This window comes from Nerophis ophidion, linkage group LG04 (assembly GCF_033978795.1).
Source record: "Nerophis ophidion isolate RoL-2023_Sa linkage group LG04, RoL_Noph_v1.0, whole genome shotgun sequence".
In the NCBI taxonomy this organism is placed as follows: domain Eukaryota; kingdom Metazoa; phylum Chordata; class Actinopteri; order Syngnathiformes; family Syngnathidae; genus Nerophis; species Nerophis ophidion.
In genome coordinates, this window is record NC_084614.1 from 4,677,482 (window position 1) to 4,699,176 (window position 21,695).

Sequence of the window (21,695 nt, forward strand, 5' to 3'; positions counted from 1 at the left end):
CACCGCAGAGTCAAATATTTATTACCACACCGATACCAGTTAGCATGCTAACATTCGTATGCTAGCTTTTTTTCAACTAATTGTGTAGGTGTACAGTACATCTCAGTCATATTTAAGTACTGTATGCATGCTAATGTTATCCTACAAAAAAATGTCAGCTACAGTACACAAGTGATATCTTTTTTAGCATGCTAGATTATTTTTGCTACATTAGCAGGTTTACACCTCCAGTGTGAAATATCATGTTACTTGTAAGCATTTTAACGGTAGTATGCTAACTTTTTTTCAGCTAGTTGTGTAGGTGTACAGTACGTACTTTATGCATGCTAACGTTAGCCTACAAAAATTTTTCAGCTACAGTACACAACCAGAGTAATATATTTTTTAGCATGCGAGATTATTTTTGCTACTTTAGCAGGTATACACCTCAGCGTCAAATATCGTGTTACATGTTAGCATGCTAACGATAGTATGCTAACTTTTTTTCGGCTAATTGTGTAGGTGTACAGTATGTACTTTATGCATGCTAACGTTAGCTTACAAAAAATTTTCAGCTACAGTACACAACCAGAGTAATATATTTTTTAGCATGGTAGATTATTTTTGCTACATTAGCAGGTTTACACCTCAGTGTCAAATATTGTGTTACTTGTTAGCATGCTAACGATAGTATGCTAACTTTTTTCGGCTAATTGTGTAAGTGTACAGTATGTACTTTATGCATGCTAACGTTAGCCTACAAAAAAAATGTCAGATACAGTACACACCCAGAGTAATATATTTATTAGCATGGTAGATTATTTTTACTACTTTAGCAGGTTTACACCTCAGCGTCAAATACCGTGTTACATGTTAGCATGCTAACGATAGTATGCTAACTTTTTTTCGGCTAATTGTGCAGGTGTACAGTAAGTACTTCATGCATGCTAACGTTAGCCTACAAAAAAATTTTCAGCTACAGTACACAACCAGAGTAATATATTTATCAGCATGCTAGATTATTTTTGCCACATTAGCAGGTTTACACCTCAGTATCATTTATTTTGTTACTTGTTAGCATGCTAACGATAGTATGCTAACTTTTTTTCAGCTAATTGTGTAGGTGTACAGTACGTACTTTATGCATGCTAACGTTAGCCTCCAAAAAATCTTCAGCTACAGTACACACCCAGAGTAATATATTTATTAGCATGCTAGATTATTTTTGCTACTTTAGCCAGTTTACACCTCAGGGTCAAATATCGTGTTACATGTTAGCATGCTAACGATAGTATGCTAACTTTTTTTCGGCTAATTGTGCAGGTGTACAGTAACTACTTTATCCATGCTAACGTTTGCCTACAAAAAAAAATGTCAGCTACAGTACACAACCAGAGCAATATAATTATCAGCATGCTAAATTATTTTTGCCACATTAGCAGGTTTACACCTCAGTATCAATTATTTTGTTACTTGTTAGCATGCTAACGATAGTATGCTAACTTTTTTCGGCTAATTGTGTAAGTGTACAGTAAGTACTTCATGCATGCTAACGTTAGCCTACAAAAAAAATTTCAGCTACAGTACACAACCAGAGTAATATATTTATCAGCATGCTAGATTATTTTTACTACTTTAGCAGGTTTACCCCTTGAGTGTCAAATAATTTGTTACTTGTTAGCAATACTAACGATAGTATGCTAACTTTTTTTTGGCTAATTGTGTAAGTGTACAGTATGTACTTAATGCATGCTAACGTTAGCCTACAAAAATTTTTCAGCTACAGTACACACCCAGAGTAATATATTTATTAGCATGCTAGATTATTTTTGCTACTTTAGCCAGTTTACACCTCAGCGTCAAATATCGTGTTACATGTTAGCATGCTAACGATAGTATGCTAACTTTTTTTCGGCTAATTGTGCAGGTGTACAGTAACTACTTTATCCATGCTAACGTTTGCCTACAAAAAAAATGTCAGCTACAGTACACAACCAGAGTAATATATTTATCACCATGCTAAATTATTTTTGCCACATTAGCAGGTTTACACCTCAGTATCAATTATTTTGTTACTTGTTAGCATGCTAACGATAGTATGCTAACTTTTTTCGGCTAATTGTGTAAGTGTACAGTATGTACTTTATGCATGCTAACGTTAGCCTACAAAAAAAATTTCAGATACAGTACACACCCAGAGTAATATATTTATTAGCGTGGTAGATTATTTTTACTACTTTAGCAGGTTTACCCCTTGAGTGTCAAATAATTTGTTACTTGTTAGCAATACTAACGATAGTATGCTAACTTTTTTTTGGCTAATTGTGTAAGTGTACAGTATGTACTTAATGCATGCTAACGTTAGCCTACAAAATTTTTTCAGCTACAGTACACAACCAGAGTAATATATTTTTTAGCATGCGAGAATATTTTTGCTACTTTAGCAGGTATACACCTCAGCGTCAAATATCGTGTTACATGTTAGCATGCTAACGATAGTATGCTAACTTTTTTTCGGCTAATTGTGAAAGTGTACAGTATGTACTTTATGCATGCTAACGTTAGCCTACAAACATTTTTTCAGATACAGTACACACCCAGAGTAATATATTTATTAGCATGGTAGATTAGTTTTACTACTTTAGCAGGTTTACACCTCAGCGTCAAATGTCGTGTTACATGTTAGCATGCTAACGACAGTATGCTAGCTTTTTTCAGCTAATTGTGTAGGTGTACAGTACGCACTTTATGCATGCTAACGTTAGCCTCCAAAAAATGTTCAGCTACAGTACACACCCAGAGTAATATATTTATTAGCATGCTAGATTATCTTTGCTACTTTAGCCAGTTTACACCTCAGCGTCAAATATCGTGTTACATGTTAGCATGCTAACGATAGTATGCTAACTTTTTTTCGGCTAATCGTGCAGGTGTACATTAAGTACTTTATGCATGCTAACGTTAGCTCCCAAACATTTTAAACACATTTCCAGGTACAGTACACACCCGGAACAATATATTTATTAGCACGCTAGTTAGCTAATTTAGCTTATTTAGCGGATATAAACTTCAGCATCAAATAATTTACTACTATGCTGATGATAGTATGCTCGAACAAGGTTGGGCGCAAACACTTTGTAGGACTCAACAAAAGACAAGACTAACACATTCAACTTAATGGCAAAGACTACTTCCTAACTACGTTAACACACCTAGGACAAACTGAAATGAGTTCATACTTGCAAATGAGACAAAAATAGCACATTAATCAGTGTCCGCTCATTATTAAATGTTCAACCTTTTAAAAATACAACTATTTTGTGCAAAAATTAAGAAACAAAAACCAAGGTTCTTGTGGTTCCTGCACATTTCCCCGTAAGTAAACCTTTGTCCTTTGGTCCCGTCCTTTTTCTTTGAGTCCTTTAATATTGTTCGTCTCGTTCCCAGATACACCACGTGGGCCCGGTGCCCCCCTCCTACTACGTCCGCGATCACGTCTCCGTGGACTACGATCGCTGTTTGACCGTCAGCCGGGGGTCCACGCAACAGCTGGACTACGAGATCCTCTTCCCGGGATGTGTCCTCAGGTCAGACCTCATCGTTGAAGCCTGAGTCAGTTTATTTGCTTCATTTGGGGCGGTGTTTAAGAATTGTGAGTAAATCCGACCGATGTAACCTTGAAATGACAGCACAGCATATACTTGTACGACCTAGTGCGGACAACCTTCCCTAGTCATGACTGCGTGAAAGTCAACACATGGTCACTGAACTTTGTGGCTATTATAAAAAAAATGTCTATCTATCATAAAATGTCTAAATGACGACAGTGCGGAGAAATATGCATAAGTACTCAGTAGTAGGAATTGTTTTAGTTATATTGCAAAACTTACAAACATGGCTTAAAAGTGATGAATGGAGAATCCACACGTGTAGAAACGCTATGGATGATTAGAGGACATAACAGCACTTCTACTTCCGGTTGAAAGCTGTACCCAGCAGCAAGCAGTTGTAGGCATTCACCCATGGAAAAGGAAAATGTATACATAAGCTGCGCCATTTTGTTCGCCGCAGGGTTCAAAGCGTAGGAAAAATTGTGTATTATGTTAATACATGAATTGTGCTGATATATCGTATCGGGTCATTATCGGTATCGGCTGATATGCCAGGCTCCAATGTTCGTATCGTACCAGAAGTGAAAACTTTTGTATGGGGACTCCTCTAACATTCATATTGTATCGGAAAAGTCCGAGTAACATAAAAAGCACTTTCAGGCATTTACTAATTTTGTTTATGGCCAGCGGCGAAGAAAAATGTATAAATAAGCCACACCATTTTTTCGCCGCAGGGTTCAAAGCGTATGAAAAATGTGTATTACAGTAATAAAATGATGTATCCTATCGGATTGTTATCGGTATCGGCTGATACGCCAGGCTCCAATATTGGTATCGTACCGGAAGTGAAAACTTTAGTATGGGGTCTCCCCTAACATTCATATTGTATCGGGAAAGACCGAGTAACATAAAAAGCACTTGTAGGCATTTACTAATTTTCTTTATGGCCGGCGGCGAAGGAAATTCTGTAAATAAGCTGCGCCATTTTGTTTGCCGCAGGGTTCAAAGCATAGGGAAAAAAAATGTGTATTACGGTAATACAATAAATCGTGCATATATATCGTATCGGGTTGTTATCTGTATCGGCTGATACGCCAGGCTTCAATATTGGTATCGTACCAGAGGTGAAAACTTTTGTATGGGGACTCCCCTAACATTCATATTGTTTCGGAAAAGACCGAGTAACATAAAAAGCACTTGTAGGCATTTACTAATTTATTTTATGGCCGGCGGCGAAGGACAATCTATAAATAAATAAGCTGCGCTTTTATTACAACCATTTCTTTGACACTGATTTTTTTTGCGTTGAATTTTTCCATCCATCCATCCATCATCTTCCGCTTATCCGAGGTCGGGTCGCGGGGGCAGCACCCTAAGCAGGGAAGCCCAGACTTCCCTATCTCCAGCCACTTCGTCTAATTTTTTGTGCACTGAATTTTTTTTTGCACTGAATTTTTTATTCGGAATTTGTTTTAAACTGAAGTATTTTACACTAAATCTTTTTGCACTGAATTTGATCTAAACCTAATTTTCTTTTTTACACCGATTTATTTTACTCTTAAGTTTTTTTTACTTTTTACACCATTCATTTTTTTTTACACTGGAGTTTCTTTACACCATTTTTTTTTACACTGATTATTTTTTTTATATTTTTTTTACACTGAATAATAATTTTTACACTGAATTTTTTAAAACAACTTTTTTTTACTGAATTGTATTTACACTGAATTTTTAAAACTCTGAATAAGTTTTAAATGAAAGTGTCAGCATAAGTTGATGTTAGTAACAAAGACACAAAGTAAGCTCCACACTGTCATGTGACCAACATACATGATGATGATGTCATGTGACCAACATACATGATGATGTCATGTGACCAACATACATGATGATGTCATGTGACCAACATACATGATGATGATGTCATGTGACCAACATACATGATGATGATGTCATGTGACCAACATACATGATGATGATGTCATGTGACCAACATACATGATGATGTCATGTGACCAACATACATGATGATGATGTCATTTGACCAACATACATGATGATGATGTCATGTGACCAACATACATGATGATGATGTCATGTGACCAACATACATGATGATGATGATGTCATGTGACCAACATACATGATGATGTCATGTGACCAACATACATGATGATGATGATGTCATGTGACCAACATATATGATGATGATGTCATGTGACCAACATACATGATCATGTGACCAACATACATGATGATGATGTCATGTGACCAACATACATGATGATGATGTCATGTGACCAACATACATGATGATGATGTCATGTGACCAACATACATGATGATGATGATGTCATGTGACCAACATACATGATGATGATGTCATGTGACCAACATACATGATGATGATGATGTCATGTGACCAACATATATGATGATGATGTCATGTGACCAACATACATGATGATGTCAAATGGTGATGATGTCATGTGACCAACATACATGATGATGATGTCATGTGACCAACATACATGATGATGGTCAAATGACATCATCATCATGTATGTTGGTCACATGACATCATCACCATTTGACATCATCATCATGTATGTTGGTCACATGACATCATATATGTTGGTCACATGACATCACCATTTGACATCATCATCATTTATGTTGGTCACATGACATCATCATCATCATGTATGTTGGTCACATGACATCATCATCATGTATGTTGATCACATGACATCATGCATGTTGGTCACATGACATCATCATCATGTATGTTGGTCACATGACATCATCACCATTTGACATCATCATGCATGTTGGTCACATGACATCATCATGTATGTTGGTCAAATGACATCATCATCATGTATGTTGGTCAAATGACATCATCATCATGAATGTTGGTCAAATGACATCATCATAATGCATGTTGGTCAAATGACATCATCATGCATGTTGGTCACATGACATCATCATCATGTATGTTGGTCAAATGACATCATCATCATGTATGTTGGTCAAATGACATCATCATCATGCATGTTGGTCACATGAAATCATCATGTATGTTGGTCACATGACATCATATATGTTGGTCACATAACATCATCACCATGTATTTTGGTCAAATGACATCACCATGTATGTTGGTCACATGACATCATCATCATGTATGTTGGTCACATGACATCATCACCATGTATGTTAGTCACCTGTCATCATCATCATGTATGTTGGTCAAATGGCATCATCATCATGTATGTTGGTCACATGACATCATCATCATGTATTTTGGTCAAATGACATCATCACCATGTATGTTAGTCACCTGACATCATGATCATGCATGTTGGTCACATGACATCATCATCATGTATTTTGGTCAAATGACATCATCATCATGTATGTTGGTCACATGACATCATCATGTATGTTGGTCACCTGACATCATGATCATGTATGTTGGTCACATGACATCATGCATGATGATGATGATGATGATGATGATGATGATGATGATGATGACGCAGGTGGCAGTTCTCCAGCGAGGGCGCAGACATCGGGTTCGGTGTGTTCCTGAAGGGGCAGAAGGGCGAGTGGAAGAAGGCGTCCCAGATGGAGGAAGTGTTGGCCAGCCAGCGCTACAACGCCCACCTGGTGCCGGAAGACGGCTCGCTGACCTGCGAGCGGGCGGGCGTGTGTGAGTGCTCCCTCCTCGCCGTCACATGACCTCCCTTCACCCCCCTCGCTAACACCTCCCCTTCTCAGATGTGCTGCGCTTCGACAACACCTACAGCATCTTCCAGGCCAAGAGGATCAGTTTCAGCGTGGAGGTCCTGCTGCCGGACCGCCTGAAGGCCCAACTGGACCACGGGGGGGCCCCGAGTCCCAAGTGAACTGCCAGCATTAAAAGTGCAAACATCTCAATGTGTTGTTGACAGGAGGACACGCCCACTCAGGTGACCAAGTGAAGGTAACTATTGTGATGAGTGTGATGTCACAGCTGGCCAAGTGTGCTAGAAGAAGGAACCAATTAAAATGTCAAACCATTGCTTTTTTTAACACTTTTACACCAATGATATCATTCTGGCCCGATACACTTACCGATACCCATATCGAGCCCACGCATTATCGTCATTATTATTTTGTAGCGTGGAATGTTAGAAAGGAAAAAAAGTTGTCTATTCTCTAACCTTTTTATTATTCACCGTCTGGCATGGACTTATGCAGTCTTTAAGTCTAAGTGGGGTGGTAAAAAAATTTTATGAAGTCAAGTAGCAGTAAGTTGACTGATGTGGACACGTTTGTTACTGGGTACTTTCTGATATGCCTCGGAGACTCTGTTTGATATTTGTTTATATTGACAAATTGTTGATTTCTGTTAGCATGCTAAAGTAACATGCGTCAAGTACCAAAATATGACTGAGGTGTGTACATACAAAATTAGCTAAAAATAAATAACGTTACATATCAATCGTCCGGTAATAAAACTTTAGACGCGGAGATGTGTACCTGTAAAATTGGCAAAAGGGCTAGCATGCTAATGGTTGTGCCGTTAAAAATCGTAATATTGGCATGCTAAAATGCTAGCATTTTAAAATGCTAGCATTAGCATGCTAACAGTATGACGTTAACAATAGTATGATTACAAATGAATTACCAAAATATGACACTGACACTATATGCTTGTGAATTTGGTTAAAAAAAAATCTTAATAGCATGCTAAAATGCTAACCGTAACATGCGTCAAGTACCAAAATATGACTGAGGTGTAAACATACAAAATTAGCTAAAGAAATAAATAACGTTACTTATCAACCGTCCGGTAACAAAATATTAGACGCGGAGATGTATACCTGTAAAATTAGCAACAACAAAAAAAAGCTAGCATGCTAACAGTATGATGCTAACAATAGTATGATTACAGATAGCATTAGTATTACTACCAAAATATGACCCTGACAATATATGCCTGTGAATTTGGTTAAATAAAAGCTAATATTAGCATGCTAAAATGCTAACCGTAACATGCGTCTAATGCTAAAAAAAAAAAAAAAAAAAAGGCTTGTAAAATAACATTAGGTATATATCGTCCGGTACTAAAATATTAGATGCGGAGATGTATACCTGTAAAATTGGCAAAAGGGCTTGCATGCTAACAGTTGTGCTGTTAAAAATCGTAATATTGGCATGCTAAAATGCTAACTGCAACATGCGTCAAGTACCAAAAAAAAAAGCTAGCATGCTAACAGTATGACGCTAACAATAGTATGATTACAGATCCATCCATCCATCCATTTCCTACCGCTTATTCCCTTTCGGGGTCGCAGGGATTACCAAAATATGACACTGACACTATATGCTTGTGAATTTGGTTAAAAAAAAAATCTTAATAATAGCATGCTAAAATGCTAACTGTAACATGCGTCAAGTACTAAAATATGACTGAGGTGTATGCATACAAAATTAGCTAAAAAAATAAATAAACAAATAACGTTATGTATCAATCGTCCGGTAACAAAATATTAGACGCGGAGATGTATACCTGTAAAATTAGCAACAAAAAAAAGCTAGCATGCTAACAGTACGATACTAGCCCGCTCAAATCTTAAAATTAGCATGCTAAAATGCTACCTGTAACATGCGTCAAGTACCAAAATATGACTGAGGCGTATACATACAAAATTAGCTAAAGAAATAAATAACGTTACTTATCAACCATCCAGTAACCAAATATTAGACGCAGAGATGTATACATGCATAATTAGCAACAAAAAAAAAGCTAGCATGCTAACAGTATGATGCTAACAATAGTATGATTACAGATAGCATTAGTATTATTACCAAAATATGACACTGACAATATATGCCTGTAAACTTGGTTAAAAAAAAACAACTAATATTAGCATGCTATAATGCTCACCGTAACATGCGCCAAAAGCTAAAAAAAAAAAAAAAAAAAGCTTGTAAAATATATATCGTCCGGTACTAAAATATTAGAATATTAGATGCGGAGATGCATACCTGTAAAATTGGCAAAAGTGCTAGCATGCTTACGGTTGTGCCGTTAAAAATCGTAATATTGGCATGCTAAAATGCTAACTGCAACATGCGTCAAGTACCCAAAAAAAAGCTTGCATGCTAACAGTATGACGCTAACAATAGTATGATTACAGATGAATTACCAAAATATGACACTGACACTATATGGTTGTCAATTTGGTTAAAAAAAATCTTAATAATAGCATGCTAAAATGCAAATTGTAACATGCGTCAAGTACCAAAATATGACTGAGGTGTATGCATTCAAAATTCGCTAAAAAAATAAATAAACAAATAACGTTACGTATCAATCGTCCGGTAAAAAAATATTAGACGCGGAGATGTATACCTGTAAAATTAGCACAAAAAAAAAAAGCTAGCATGCTAACAGTACGATGCTAACAATAGTATGATTACAGATAGCATTAGTATTATTAGCAAAATATGACACTGACAATATTTGCCTGTAAACTTGGTTAAAAAAAAAAACAATATTAGCATGCTAAAATGCTAACTGTAACATGCGCCAAAAGCTAAAAAAAAAACAAAGCTTGTAAAATAACGTTAGGTATATATCGTCCGGTACTAAAATATTACATGCGGAGATATATACCTGTAAAATTGGCAAAAGGGCTAGCATGCTTACGGTTGTGCCGTTAAAAATCGTAATATTGGCATGCTAAAATGCTAACTGCAACATGCGTCAAGTACCAAAAAAAAAGCTAGCATGCTAACAGTATGACGCTAACAATAGTATGATTACAGATGAATTACCAAAATATGACACTGACACTACATGGTTGTGAATTTGGTTAGTAAAAATCTTAATAATAGCATGCTAAAATGCTAACTGTAACATGCCTCAAGTACCAAAATATGACTGAGGTGTAGGCATTCAAAATTAGCTAAAAAAAATAAATAAATAACGTTACGTATCAATCGTCCGGTAACAAAATATTAGACGCGGAGATGTATACCTGTAAAATTAGCAACAACAAAAAAAAGCTAGCATGCTAACAGTATGATGCTAACAATAGTACGATTACAGATAGCATTAGTATTATTACCAAAATATGACACTGACAATATTTGCCTGTAAACTTGGTTAAAAAAAACAAAACAATATTAGCATGCTAAAATGCTAACTGTAACATGCGCCAAAAGCTAAAAAAAAAAAAAAAAACAAAGCTTGTAAAATAACGTTAGGTATATATCGTCCGGTACTAAAATATTAGATGCGGAGATGTATACCTGTGAAATTGGCAAATGGGCTAGCATGCTTACGGTTGTGCCGTTAAAAATCGTAATATTGACATGCTAACTGCAACATGCGTCAAGTACCAAAAAAAAAGCTAGCAGGCTAACAGTATGACGCTAACAATACTATGATTACAGATGAATTACCAAAATATGACACTGACACTATATGCTTGTGAATTTGGTTAAAAAAAAATCTTAATAATAGCATGCTAAAATGCTAACTGTAACATGCGTCAAGTACCAAAATATGACTGAGGTGTAAACATACAAAATTAGCTAAAAAAATAAATAAACAAATAACGTTACGTATCTATCATCCGGTACCAAAATATTAGACGCGGAGATGTATACCTGTAAAATTAGCCACAAAAAAAAAGCTAGCATGCTAACAGTACGATACTAGCTGGCTAAAATCCTAATATTAGCATGCTAAAATGCTACCTGCAACATGTGTCAAGTACCAAAATATGACTGAGGTGTATACATACAAAATTAGCTAAAAAAATAAATAACGTTACTTATCAACCGTCCAGTAACCAAATATTGGACGCGGAGATGTATAGCTGTAAAATTAGCAACAACAACAAAAAAAAGCTAGCATGCTAACAGTATGATGCTAACAATAGTATGATTACAGATAGCATTAGTATTATTACCAAAATATGACACTGAGAATATTTGCCTGTAAACTTGGTTAAAAAAACCCAACTAATATTAGCATGCTAAAATGCTAACTGTAACATGCACCAAAAGCTAAAAAAAAACAAAAACAAAGCTTGTAAAATAATGTTAGGTATATATCGTCCGGTACTAAAATATTAGATGCGGAGATGTATACCTGTAAAATTGGCAAAAGGGCTAGCATGCTAACGGTTGTGCCGTTAAAAATCGTAATATTGGCATGCTAAAATGCTAACTGCAACATGCGTCAAGTACCCAAAAAAAAAGCTAGCATGCTAACAGTATGACGCTAACAATAGTATGATTACAAAAGAATGACCAAAATATGACACTATATGCTTGTCAATTTGGTTAAAAAAAATCTTAATAATAGCATGCTAAAATGCTAACTGTAACATGCTTGACGTACCAAAATATGACTGAGGTGTATGCATACAAAATTAGCTAAAAAAATAAATAAACAAATAACATTACGTATCAATCGTCCGGTAACAAAATATTAGACGCGGAGATGTATACCTGTAAAATTAGCAACAAAAAAAAGCTAGCATGCTAACAGTACGATACTAGCCGGCTAAACTCCTAATATTAGCATGCTAAAATGCTACCTGTAACATGTGTCAAGTACCAAAATATGACTGAGGTGTATACATACAAAATTAGCTAAAAAAATAAATAAAGTTACGTATCAACCGTCCAGTAACCAAATATTAGACGCGGTGATGTATACCTGTAAAATTAGCAACAACAAAAAAAGCTAGCATGCTAACAGTAAGATGCTAACAATAGTATGATTACAGATAGCATTCGTGAATTACCAAAATATGAGACTGACACTATATGCTTGTGAATTTGGTTGAACTGTTTTTTTAATATTAGCATGATAAAACGCTAACTGTAACATGCGTGTAATGCGAAAAAAAAAAGCTTACAAAATTACGTTACAGTATCAATCGTCCGGTACCAAAATATTATACGCGGCGGTGTATACCTGAAAAATTGGCAAAAAGGCTAGCCGGCTAAAATCTTAATATCAGCATGCTAAAATGCTACCTGTAACATGTGTCAAGTACCAAAATATGACTGAGGTGTATACATACAAAATTAGTTAAAAAAACAAATAACGTTACTTATCAATCGTCCAGTAACCAAATATTAAACGCGGAGATGTATAGCTGTAAAATTAGCAACAACAACAACAAAAAAGCTAGCATGCTAACAGTATGATGCTAACAATAGTATGATTACAGATAGCATTAGTATTGTTACCAAAATATGACACTGGCAATATATGCCTGTGAATTTGGTTAAATAAAAGGTAATATTAGCATGCTAAAATGCTAACCGTAACATGCTAAAATGCTACAAAAAAAATAAAAAATAAAAAAGCTTCTAAAATAACGTTAGGTATATATCGTCCGGTACCAAAATATTACATGCGGAGATGTATACCTGTAAAATTGGCAAAAAGGCTAGCATGCTAATGGTTGTGCCGTTAAAAATCCTAATAGTAGCATGCTAAAATGCTAACTGTAACTAGGTCAAGTACCAAAATATGACTGAGGTGTGTACATAAAAAATTAGCTAAAAAAAAATCACGTTACGTATCAATCGTCTGGTAACAAAATATTAGACGCGGGGATGTATACCTCTAAAATTAGCAACAACAAAAAAAGCTAGCATGCAAACAGTACAATGCTAACAATAGTTTGATTACAGATAGCTTTCGTGAATTACCAAAATAAAACACTGACACTAAATGCTTTGGTTGAACTTTTTTTTAAATATTAGCATGCTAAAACGCTAACTGTAACATGCGTCTAATGCTAAAAAAAAATAAAGCTTGCAAAATTACGTTACAGTATCTATAGTCTGGTACCAAAATATCATACGCGGCGGTGTATACCTGTAAAATTGGCAAAAAGGCTAGCCGGCTAAAATCTTAATATTGGCATGCTAAAATGCTACCTGTAACATGTGTCAAGTACCAAAATATGACTGAGGTGTATACATGAGAAATTAGCTAAAAAAATAAACAACGTTACTTATCAATCGTCCAGTAACCAAATATTAGACGCGGAGATGTATACCTGTAAAATTAGCAACAACAACAAAAAAAAAGCTAGCATGCTAACAGTATGATGCTAACAATAGTATGATTACAGATAGCATTCATATTATTACAGAAATATGACACTGCCACTAAATGCCTGTGAATTTGGTAGAATTTTTTTTTTTAATATTAGCATGCTAAAACGCTAACTGTAACATGCGTCTAATGCTAAAAAAATAAAGCCTGCAAAATTGCGTTACAGTATCTATAGTCTGGTACTAACATACGCGGCGGTGTATACCTGAAAAATTGACAAAAAGGCTAACATGCTAACGGTTATGCTGTTAAAAATCTTAATATTAGCATGCTAAAATGCGAACTGTAACTAGGTCAAGTACTAAAATATGACTGAGGTGTATACATACATACAAAAGTTGCTATAAAATAAATAACTTTACATATAAATTGTCCGGTAAAAAAAATATTTGAAAATATTTAACGTTTTTTTTGTTAAAAATGAACTTCCGGTTGTATTTTGGACACCTCTGAGCCGAAGTAAAACCTCATAAACAACGATACTTTATTAGATATTTGCGACGGATTACCTTTGTGTTCGCTTAAAGGTAAATGTACTTTTAATACTCAAATATTTATGTCATTATTCACAACGTGAACGCCCGCGGACGTCACGCCTGGACTCTCCAGTTTAAAAGTCCACAGCGGCCTCTGCTGGCAAAGTGGCGTTTTTCACCGGAAGTGGCTGTATCCATGGGAACCATCTGCCACAAACTTGTATTCTCGGCGTGCAAACATGAGCAAAGACTCGGGTCGGCACGACTTGGCGCGTCTCCGCGTCGAACTGGAGCAAGAACGAGAAATAAAGTAAGTTTTATTATTTATTTTTTTCCCCCCAGAACCGGAACTATAGTTTGTGTTTTGAAAAACTTTTCTTCTATGTAAGAGACATGCTGGAGGAGTCCGTGCGGGACTTGGGCTGCACCATGAAGGAGCTGCAAGACCGGCTGCACGGTGTGGACCGGGAAGGTGAGCTGGTCCTGGTCCTGGTTCTGGTTCTGGGGTCCAGGTTCCCCTTTGATGTGTTTGGTTTCGCGCAGACAACGAGTGGAAGACCAGATACGAAACCCAGACCGAAGTCAACGCGCAGCTGCAGAGGCAGACCTCGCTGGTCCACGAACGACTGGAAGACCTGCGCGGCAAGCCAATGGGTAGAGAATGACGTCATGGTGTGCCTAATGCATTGTCCCGCTACAAAGTGACGTCATTACTTCTGCAATATGTCGCACAGACCGCCTGGCGTCCATCCGATCCTATGACGACATGCCGACGGTGAGTGTTTACGTACATGTCTTATTAGCTGTGTTGCACTGAGAGGCCAGCAGAGGCCGCCAGAGTAAAACAAAAATAACAGGCAGGAAGACTCCAGGCAGAATTCAATCTTGATAGACTGGAATAGAAAGTATTTTACTTGTGAATAATGTAAATACAGTCTATTATACTGCAATATTCACACATGAATAATATAAATAGTTTATTATACAACATTATTTACATGTGAATAATTTAACTACATTATACATTTACGAATGTTTTATACTAATGTGAAATCGCGTTTAAACACATTTTAAATATATTTTTAAGTGCTAAATAACAAATTTAACTTATTTAAAACATAAAGCTGAATATTGTCTCGACACAAATAAATATGAATAATAACATTAAATACATTATTAATAATAATAATACTATTAAATATATTAATTCATCGTTATAATTATTTCATACATGCAGTATGCATTTTCAGTTGTTTATTTTTAAGTACGGAATAACGAATTTTAACAGAATTAAAAGATAAATCTGCATATTGTCTTGACGTATTTACAGTAAATCCGATTACCTTTATAGCAGTCATAATGATTAATAATACATGTATTATTATTAACAATAATTTATGATTATTTGTTGTTACCTATAGCAGTGGTCCCCAACCTTTTTGTATCCGCTTAATAATTTGTCCCGCGGCCCGGGGTGGGGGGTGTCCTTTTTTTTTCTTCTTCTTCTTTGTCATGAAAAAGGGAGATTTTTGTGGTTGGTGCACTATTTTTTCATGTTTTTTTATGTTGATTTAATAAAAATTTATTTAAAAACAATATTTTTTTTTTATTTATTTATTTTTTTTAATAAAAATTCTTCTGCGGCCCGGTGGTTGGGGACCACTGACCTATAGTGTAGTGAAATCATGGGAAATACATTTTCAATCATTTATTTTTCAAAATTCATTTATAGTAATAATAATCTATAGGTATAGTATTAAATACATTAATATTGATAATAATTAATAATTATTTTTTGTTGCCTAAACCGAATTCACGGGAAATTATTTTCAATCATTTAATAATTCTACTAAAAATACAAGTATTAAATAAATACATTAGTGGTAATAATAATTCATAATTAATTTATACATACAATATACATGATCAGTCGTTTATTTTATAAGTGCTAAATTACACATTTATTATAATTAAAACATAAAGTGCACATTGCTTGACATATTTCCAAATATGTCAAATTACCAGTAGAGCACAAATTATAATTATAATAATTCTTAATAAAAAATATTAAATACATATTTTATACATATGGTATACATTTTCAGTCATGTATTTTTTAAGTGATAAAAACATTTATTATAACTGAATAATAAAGCTGCTTATTGTCTTGACATTTTTCTGGCCAATATGTCAAATTATGATTATAGCACTAATATTAAGTATCATTAATAATAACAGTATTAAATAAACAATTGGTAAGAATAATAATTTGTTATTATTTTATACAAATAGTATTTGTATAAGTGCTAAATAACAAATTCAACATAATTGAAACATAAATCTGCATATTGTCTTGACATATTTCCAGCCAATGTGTCAAATTACCATTAAAGCCGTAATGATAATTATTAATCATAACATTATTAAATACATTTATAGTAATAATAATCTATAGTTATTGTATTTATATTAATAATTATTATTTTTTGTTGCCTAAAATGAATTCACGGGAAATGATTTTCAATCATTTAATAATACTAATACTAATAATAGTATTAAATAAATACATCAATAGTAATAATAATTCATAATTAATTTATACATATAATTACATGTATAATTAATTAATGATTATAATAACGGTAATAAAATATTTCCAAATATTTTAAATTACCCTTACATCCCAAAATTATGATAATAATCATTCTTAATAAAAATATTTCCAAATATGTCAAATTACCAATAGAGCATAAATAATAATTATGATTAATAATGATAATAAATACATTATTATTAATGTTAAAAGTGGTTCTTCTGCATAATTTTGTCTCCTTACTAACATTAAAGAAAAGAAAACAAGGAGTTGGAAAAAAATAGATAAATGTACAACAAAGACTATTATTAATTATTGTTATTAAGTGGTGTATGTTCATTGTTGATAACAATTTTTTTCTAGTCTGTAACAGAAAAGACTTAAAGTGTATCAATTTACCTGGAATTGAGAAAAAAAATATATATATATACATTTTTATTTAAAATTTAAAAAAAAAGTATGGACTTCAACCATTTAATGAACTCAATAAATAATAAATTCATAGTAATCAGCAACATTATTTCAGCAGCAAAATATATAAAGACTTGAAACTACTAAACGTATTCATTTTCATCAAAACGAGGACGTCAGGATCAATGGGCGAGTTTTGAAGTATGATACTGATAAAGCACTGCACATTGATTTCTCTAAGCGTCCCCCAAAAATGTTAGCTGCTCTTGTAAAATGAAATAATTAAGTATATTGTTAGTTGGTGTTTTAATTTAGCTTTTTTTCCAGCTTTTATATACCGCCTACAATAAATTGAGTGCCAGGACTCCATCTTTTATTCCACGGCAAAGACGGAAATCTCTTTATTGTAACGAAGAAGCCGGGTTCAAACACCGATGGCATCTATTAAACGAGGCAAGAAGCAAGGAATCAAACAGAGACAGGATTCAATTTAGCTCAATTGAGGAGAAACGCGTGGTACAGTGTCGTCCCTCGCTATGACGAAAGATTGTACGCCTGCTCTTTTATTTGGACGTTCCCTGATGACATGGCAACGGCTGTTTCTAAAGGGACAGGGGTCGTAAACAGCCGTTGCCCTCGGTCACGAAACAGTTCAAAGAAAAGGTCAGTTGAAAGAAAAGGTTGTAAACAGCCGCTATGTAGATCTCGGGTCAAGACAAAATCTTCCTGTGGATTACAATACGTCAAAGAAACCGACACCCTCATGTCGCTCCCCGTCCTACACAGTGGGGTTTTTGCAAGCCTTTTTGCTCGGTAAGATCAAAGACAGCTTTTGTCCTCTCGCCAGGAACTCGTGGCAACACAAAGTTTTGCGATAACTCGGATACAATTATTCTGACGTACGTCTCCACTGTCCCAGGAGGCTCTGAGACAACGCCTCAAGCTGCTGACGGACGAGAAGTCACAGCTCCGCAGTCAGTTGATGGACTATCGGGTCAGGATCGAGCAGGAGGGGAAGGTTGGTGTCCTCTTTTGTTTTCATCTGAGTCTCCTCTGCCAGGCAGTTGCATTTCCCAGACACTAGGTGGCGGTACTGTGTAGTATGTTGTCTAACTAGGAAGTAGTGTTTCCCTGGAAGCTGAATGTGGTATGTTGTGCCCTACAAAGTGTTTATACCAGGGGGTCGACAACCAAAAATGTCGACCATTCGACCAAAAATACAAAAAAACAAGCTGCAAAAAAATAGAAGTCTTATATAAGTGTGATAATGAAGGCATCACATGATGCAAGTGTCTATATTATTTATATTAGCCTACTATCAACATTACTTTATAAGTCTTATATAAGCGTTATAATGACGACAACACATGATGTAAGTGTTGATATTAGCTATATTAGCCTACTATCAAAATGACTTTAAAAGTCTTATATAAGTGTTATAATGAAAGCAACACATAATGTAAGTGTCTATATTAGCCTACTATCAAAATGACTTTAAAAGTCTTATATAAGTGTTATAATGACAACAACACATGATGTAAGTGTTTGTATTAGCCTACTATCAAAATGACTTTAAAAGTCTTATATAAGTGTTATAATGAAGACAACACATGTTGTAAGTGTCTATATTAGCCTACTATCAAAATGACTTTAAAAGTCTTATATAAGTGTTATAGTAAAGACAACACATGATGTAAGTGTCTATATTAGCCTACTATCAAAATGACTTTAAAAGCCTTATATAAGTGTTATAATGAAGACAACACATGATGTGTCTATATTAGCCTACTATCAAAATGACTTTAAAAGTCTTATATAAGTGTTATAATGAAGACAACACATGTTGTAAGTGTCTATATTAGCCTACTATCAAAATGACTTTAAAAGTCTTATATAAGTGTTATAGTAAAGACAACACATGATGTAAGTGTCTATTTTAGCCTACTATCAAAATTACTTTAAAAGTCTGATATAAGTGTTATAATGAAGACAACACATGATGTAAGTGTCTATATTAGCCTACTATCAAAATGACTTTAAAAGTCTTATATAAGTCTTATAGTGAAGACAACACGTGATGTAAGTGTCTATATTAGCCTACTATCAAAATGACTTTAAAAGTCTTATATAAGTGTTATAATGAAGACAACACATGATGTAAGTGTCTATATTGGCCTACTATTAAAATGACTTTAAAAGTCTTATATAAAGGTTATGACGACAACACAAGTGTTATAATGAAGACAACGCATAATGTAAGTGTCTATATTAGCCTACTATCAAAATGACTTTAAAAGCCTTATATAAGTCTTATAGTGAAGACAACACATTATGTAAGTGTCTATAATAGCCTACTATCAAAATCACTTTTAAAAGTCTTATATAAGTGTTATAATGAAGACAACCCATTATGTAAGTGTCTATATTCGCTACGTATATCGGCCTACTATCAAAACGATTTTAAAAGTCTTATACAAGTGTTATAATGACGACAACACATAATGTAAGTGTCTATATTAGCCTACTATCAACATTACTTTATAAGTCTTATATAAGCGTTATAATGACGACAACACATGATTTAAGTGTCTATATTAGCTATATTAGCCTACTATCAAAATGACTTTAAACGTCTTATATAAGTGTGATAATGAAGACAACACATGATGTAAGTGTCTATATTAGCCTACTATCAAAATGACTTTAAAAGTCTTATATAAGTGTTATAATGAAGACAACACATTATGTAAGTGTCTATATTAGTTATATTAGCCTACTATCAAAATGACTTTAATAGTCTTTTATAAGTGTTATGACGATAACACATGATGTAAGTGTTTATATTAGCTTACTATCAAAATGACTTTAAAAGTCTTATATAAGTGTTAGAATGACAACAACACATGATGTAAGTGTCTATATTAGCTATATTGGCCTACTATCAAAATGATTTTAAAAGTCTTTTATAAGTGTTATAATGACGACAACACATAATGTAAGTGTCTATATTAGCCTACTATCAAAATGACTTTAATAGTCTTTTATAAGTGTTATGACGATAACACATGATGTAAGTGTTTATATTAGCCTACTATCAAAATGACTTTAAAAGTCTTATATAAGTGTTATAATGAAGACAACCCATTATGTAAGTGTCTATTTTAGCTACGTATATCGGCCTACTATCAAAATAATTTTAAAAGTCTTATATAAGACAACACATGATGTAAGTGTCTATATTAGCCTACTATCAAAATGTGTGACCAAGTTAAAGGAAGCCTCTTTTTTTTTATAATGGATTTATTACAATCTTTGCACGCTAAGTAACGTTTGCTGTGGTCTGGAACAACAAAATGCAGCCAATATTACATGCAGATAATGTGTCATGAGATTTATAAATTAAATACACAGAGGACATGAGTAAAGGAAATTAAATACAGTTAGCCTCAGTAGCTTGTAGCATGGATTAGCTCGCGGTCATGCAGTGACCAAATATTTCTGATTAGCACTCCACACAAGTCAATACAGTGCATTCACACACAGTATAAAATGTTTGGTGGACAAAGGAGTGGCAGCGGGGGAGAAAGTCCACATGTAAACAAACTGTCGCGTCACAGTGCGCACCACTATGGTGAGTTCAAGGACCGTGGAAATTAGTAGTGGCGCTAAGTACCCGCACCAGCTGTTTAATCGTAACATTGTTGTAGTTTTCATCAACACATTTAATGACGTCGAAATCGCCATTTAAAAATCGCTAATGCTAATCAGTAGCATGTCTATGGCAAAACCAGTGTAAGTTAGCATCAAGCTCACTTTGCGTTGGAGCGTCTTCTGCCAAGCATTCTAACGGCAGAGTTACTAAGAGGGAGTTTGGCTGAGTCGGCTCTCAGTGCTGCTTGACTGACTGCCTTGCTTACGTGAGCCTTTAGCGACAAAGGTGTGGAACTATGGCGTCTTTATTCGCATGTCCCCCCCCCCCCCCCCCCCCCCCCCCCCCCCTCAATCAGGCCTTCCACAGGACCAACGACGAGAGGCGGGCCTACCTGTCCGAAATTGCCAAGGTGAGTTTTAGCTGTTGGCCGTTGCCATGACAACAGCCGCTGAACCCCCCCCCACCTGTCCTCTGCAGCTGTCCTCCACTGTGGAGGCCCAGAGGAGGCAGTACTCCATGCCGCCACAGAGGGCGCCAGAGAGCCAACCCAGGTGAGTGAGGTGCGTTCAATGTTCCAACACAAGGACGTTGGGCCGCACGCTATTAGATTCTTCAGGGTAACGATTCCACTCAGAATCGATTCTCCATTTAATAAAACGATTCTTGATTCAAAATCAATACTTTTTTTTTTAATAACATTGGGTGTCAGTTCTAGGATGAACTACATTCTTTCATAAATTAGATCAACAACTCTGATAGATTGTTGAATGCAATTATACCCAAACATTTAATAAAGTGACTGGACAGCACAGATAAAACAACGTAT

General features: G+C 34.9%; 2 protein-coding genes across 2 annotated transcripts in view; both read left to right on the forward strand.

Annotated features, from left to right (window-relative positions):
• The window catches only part of LOC133550773 (SEC14-like protein 2), a 42,204-nt gene extending 34,548 nt beyond the window's left edge, over positions 1-7,656 (forward strand). The window contains exons 10-12 of the mRNA XM_061896804.1: positions 3,427-3,566; positions 7,136-7,305; positions 7,374-7,656. Coding sequence (XP_061752788.1) covers positions 3,427-3,566; positions 7,136-7,305; positions 7,374-7,501 — 438 coding nt within the window. The 3' untranslated portion in view covers positions 7,502-7,656. The remainder of the gene's footprint in view (positions 1-3,426; positions 3,567-7,135; positions 7,306-7,373) is intronic.
• A 131-nt stretch (positions 7,657-7,787) lies between these two features.
• On the forward strand, positions 7,788-21,668 carry LOC133550774 (coiled-coil domain-containing protein 169-like). Its single transcript, XM_061896806.1, has 7 exons — positions 7,788-14,523; positions 14,603-14,685; positions 14,757-14,867; positions 14,948-14,988; positions 18,137-18,235; positions 21,225-21,278; positions 21,347-21,668. The coding sequence occupies exons 1-7, from the start codon at positions 14,453-14,455 to the stop codon at positions 21,422-21,424; spliced, it is 537 nt and encodes a 178-aa protein (XP_061752790.1). The 5' UTR covers positions 7,788-14,452; the 3' UTR covers positions 21,425-21,668.
• The last annotated feature ends 27 nt before the right edge of the window (positions 21,669-21,695 follow it).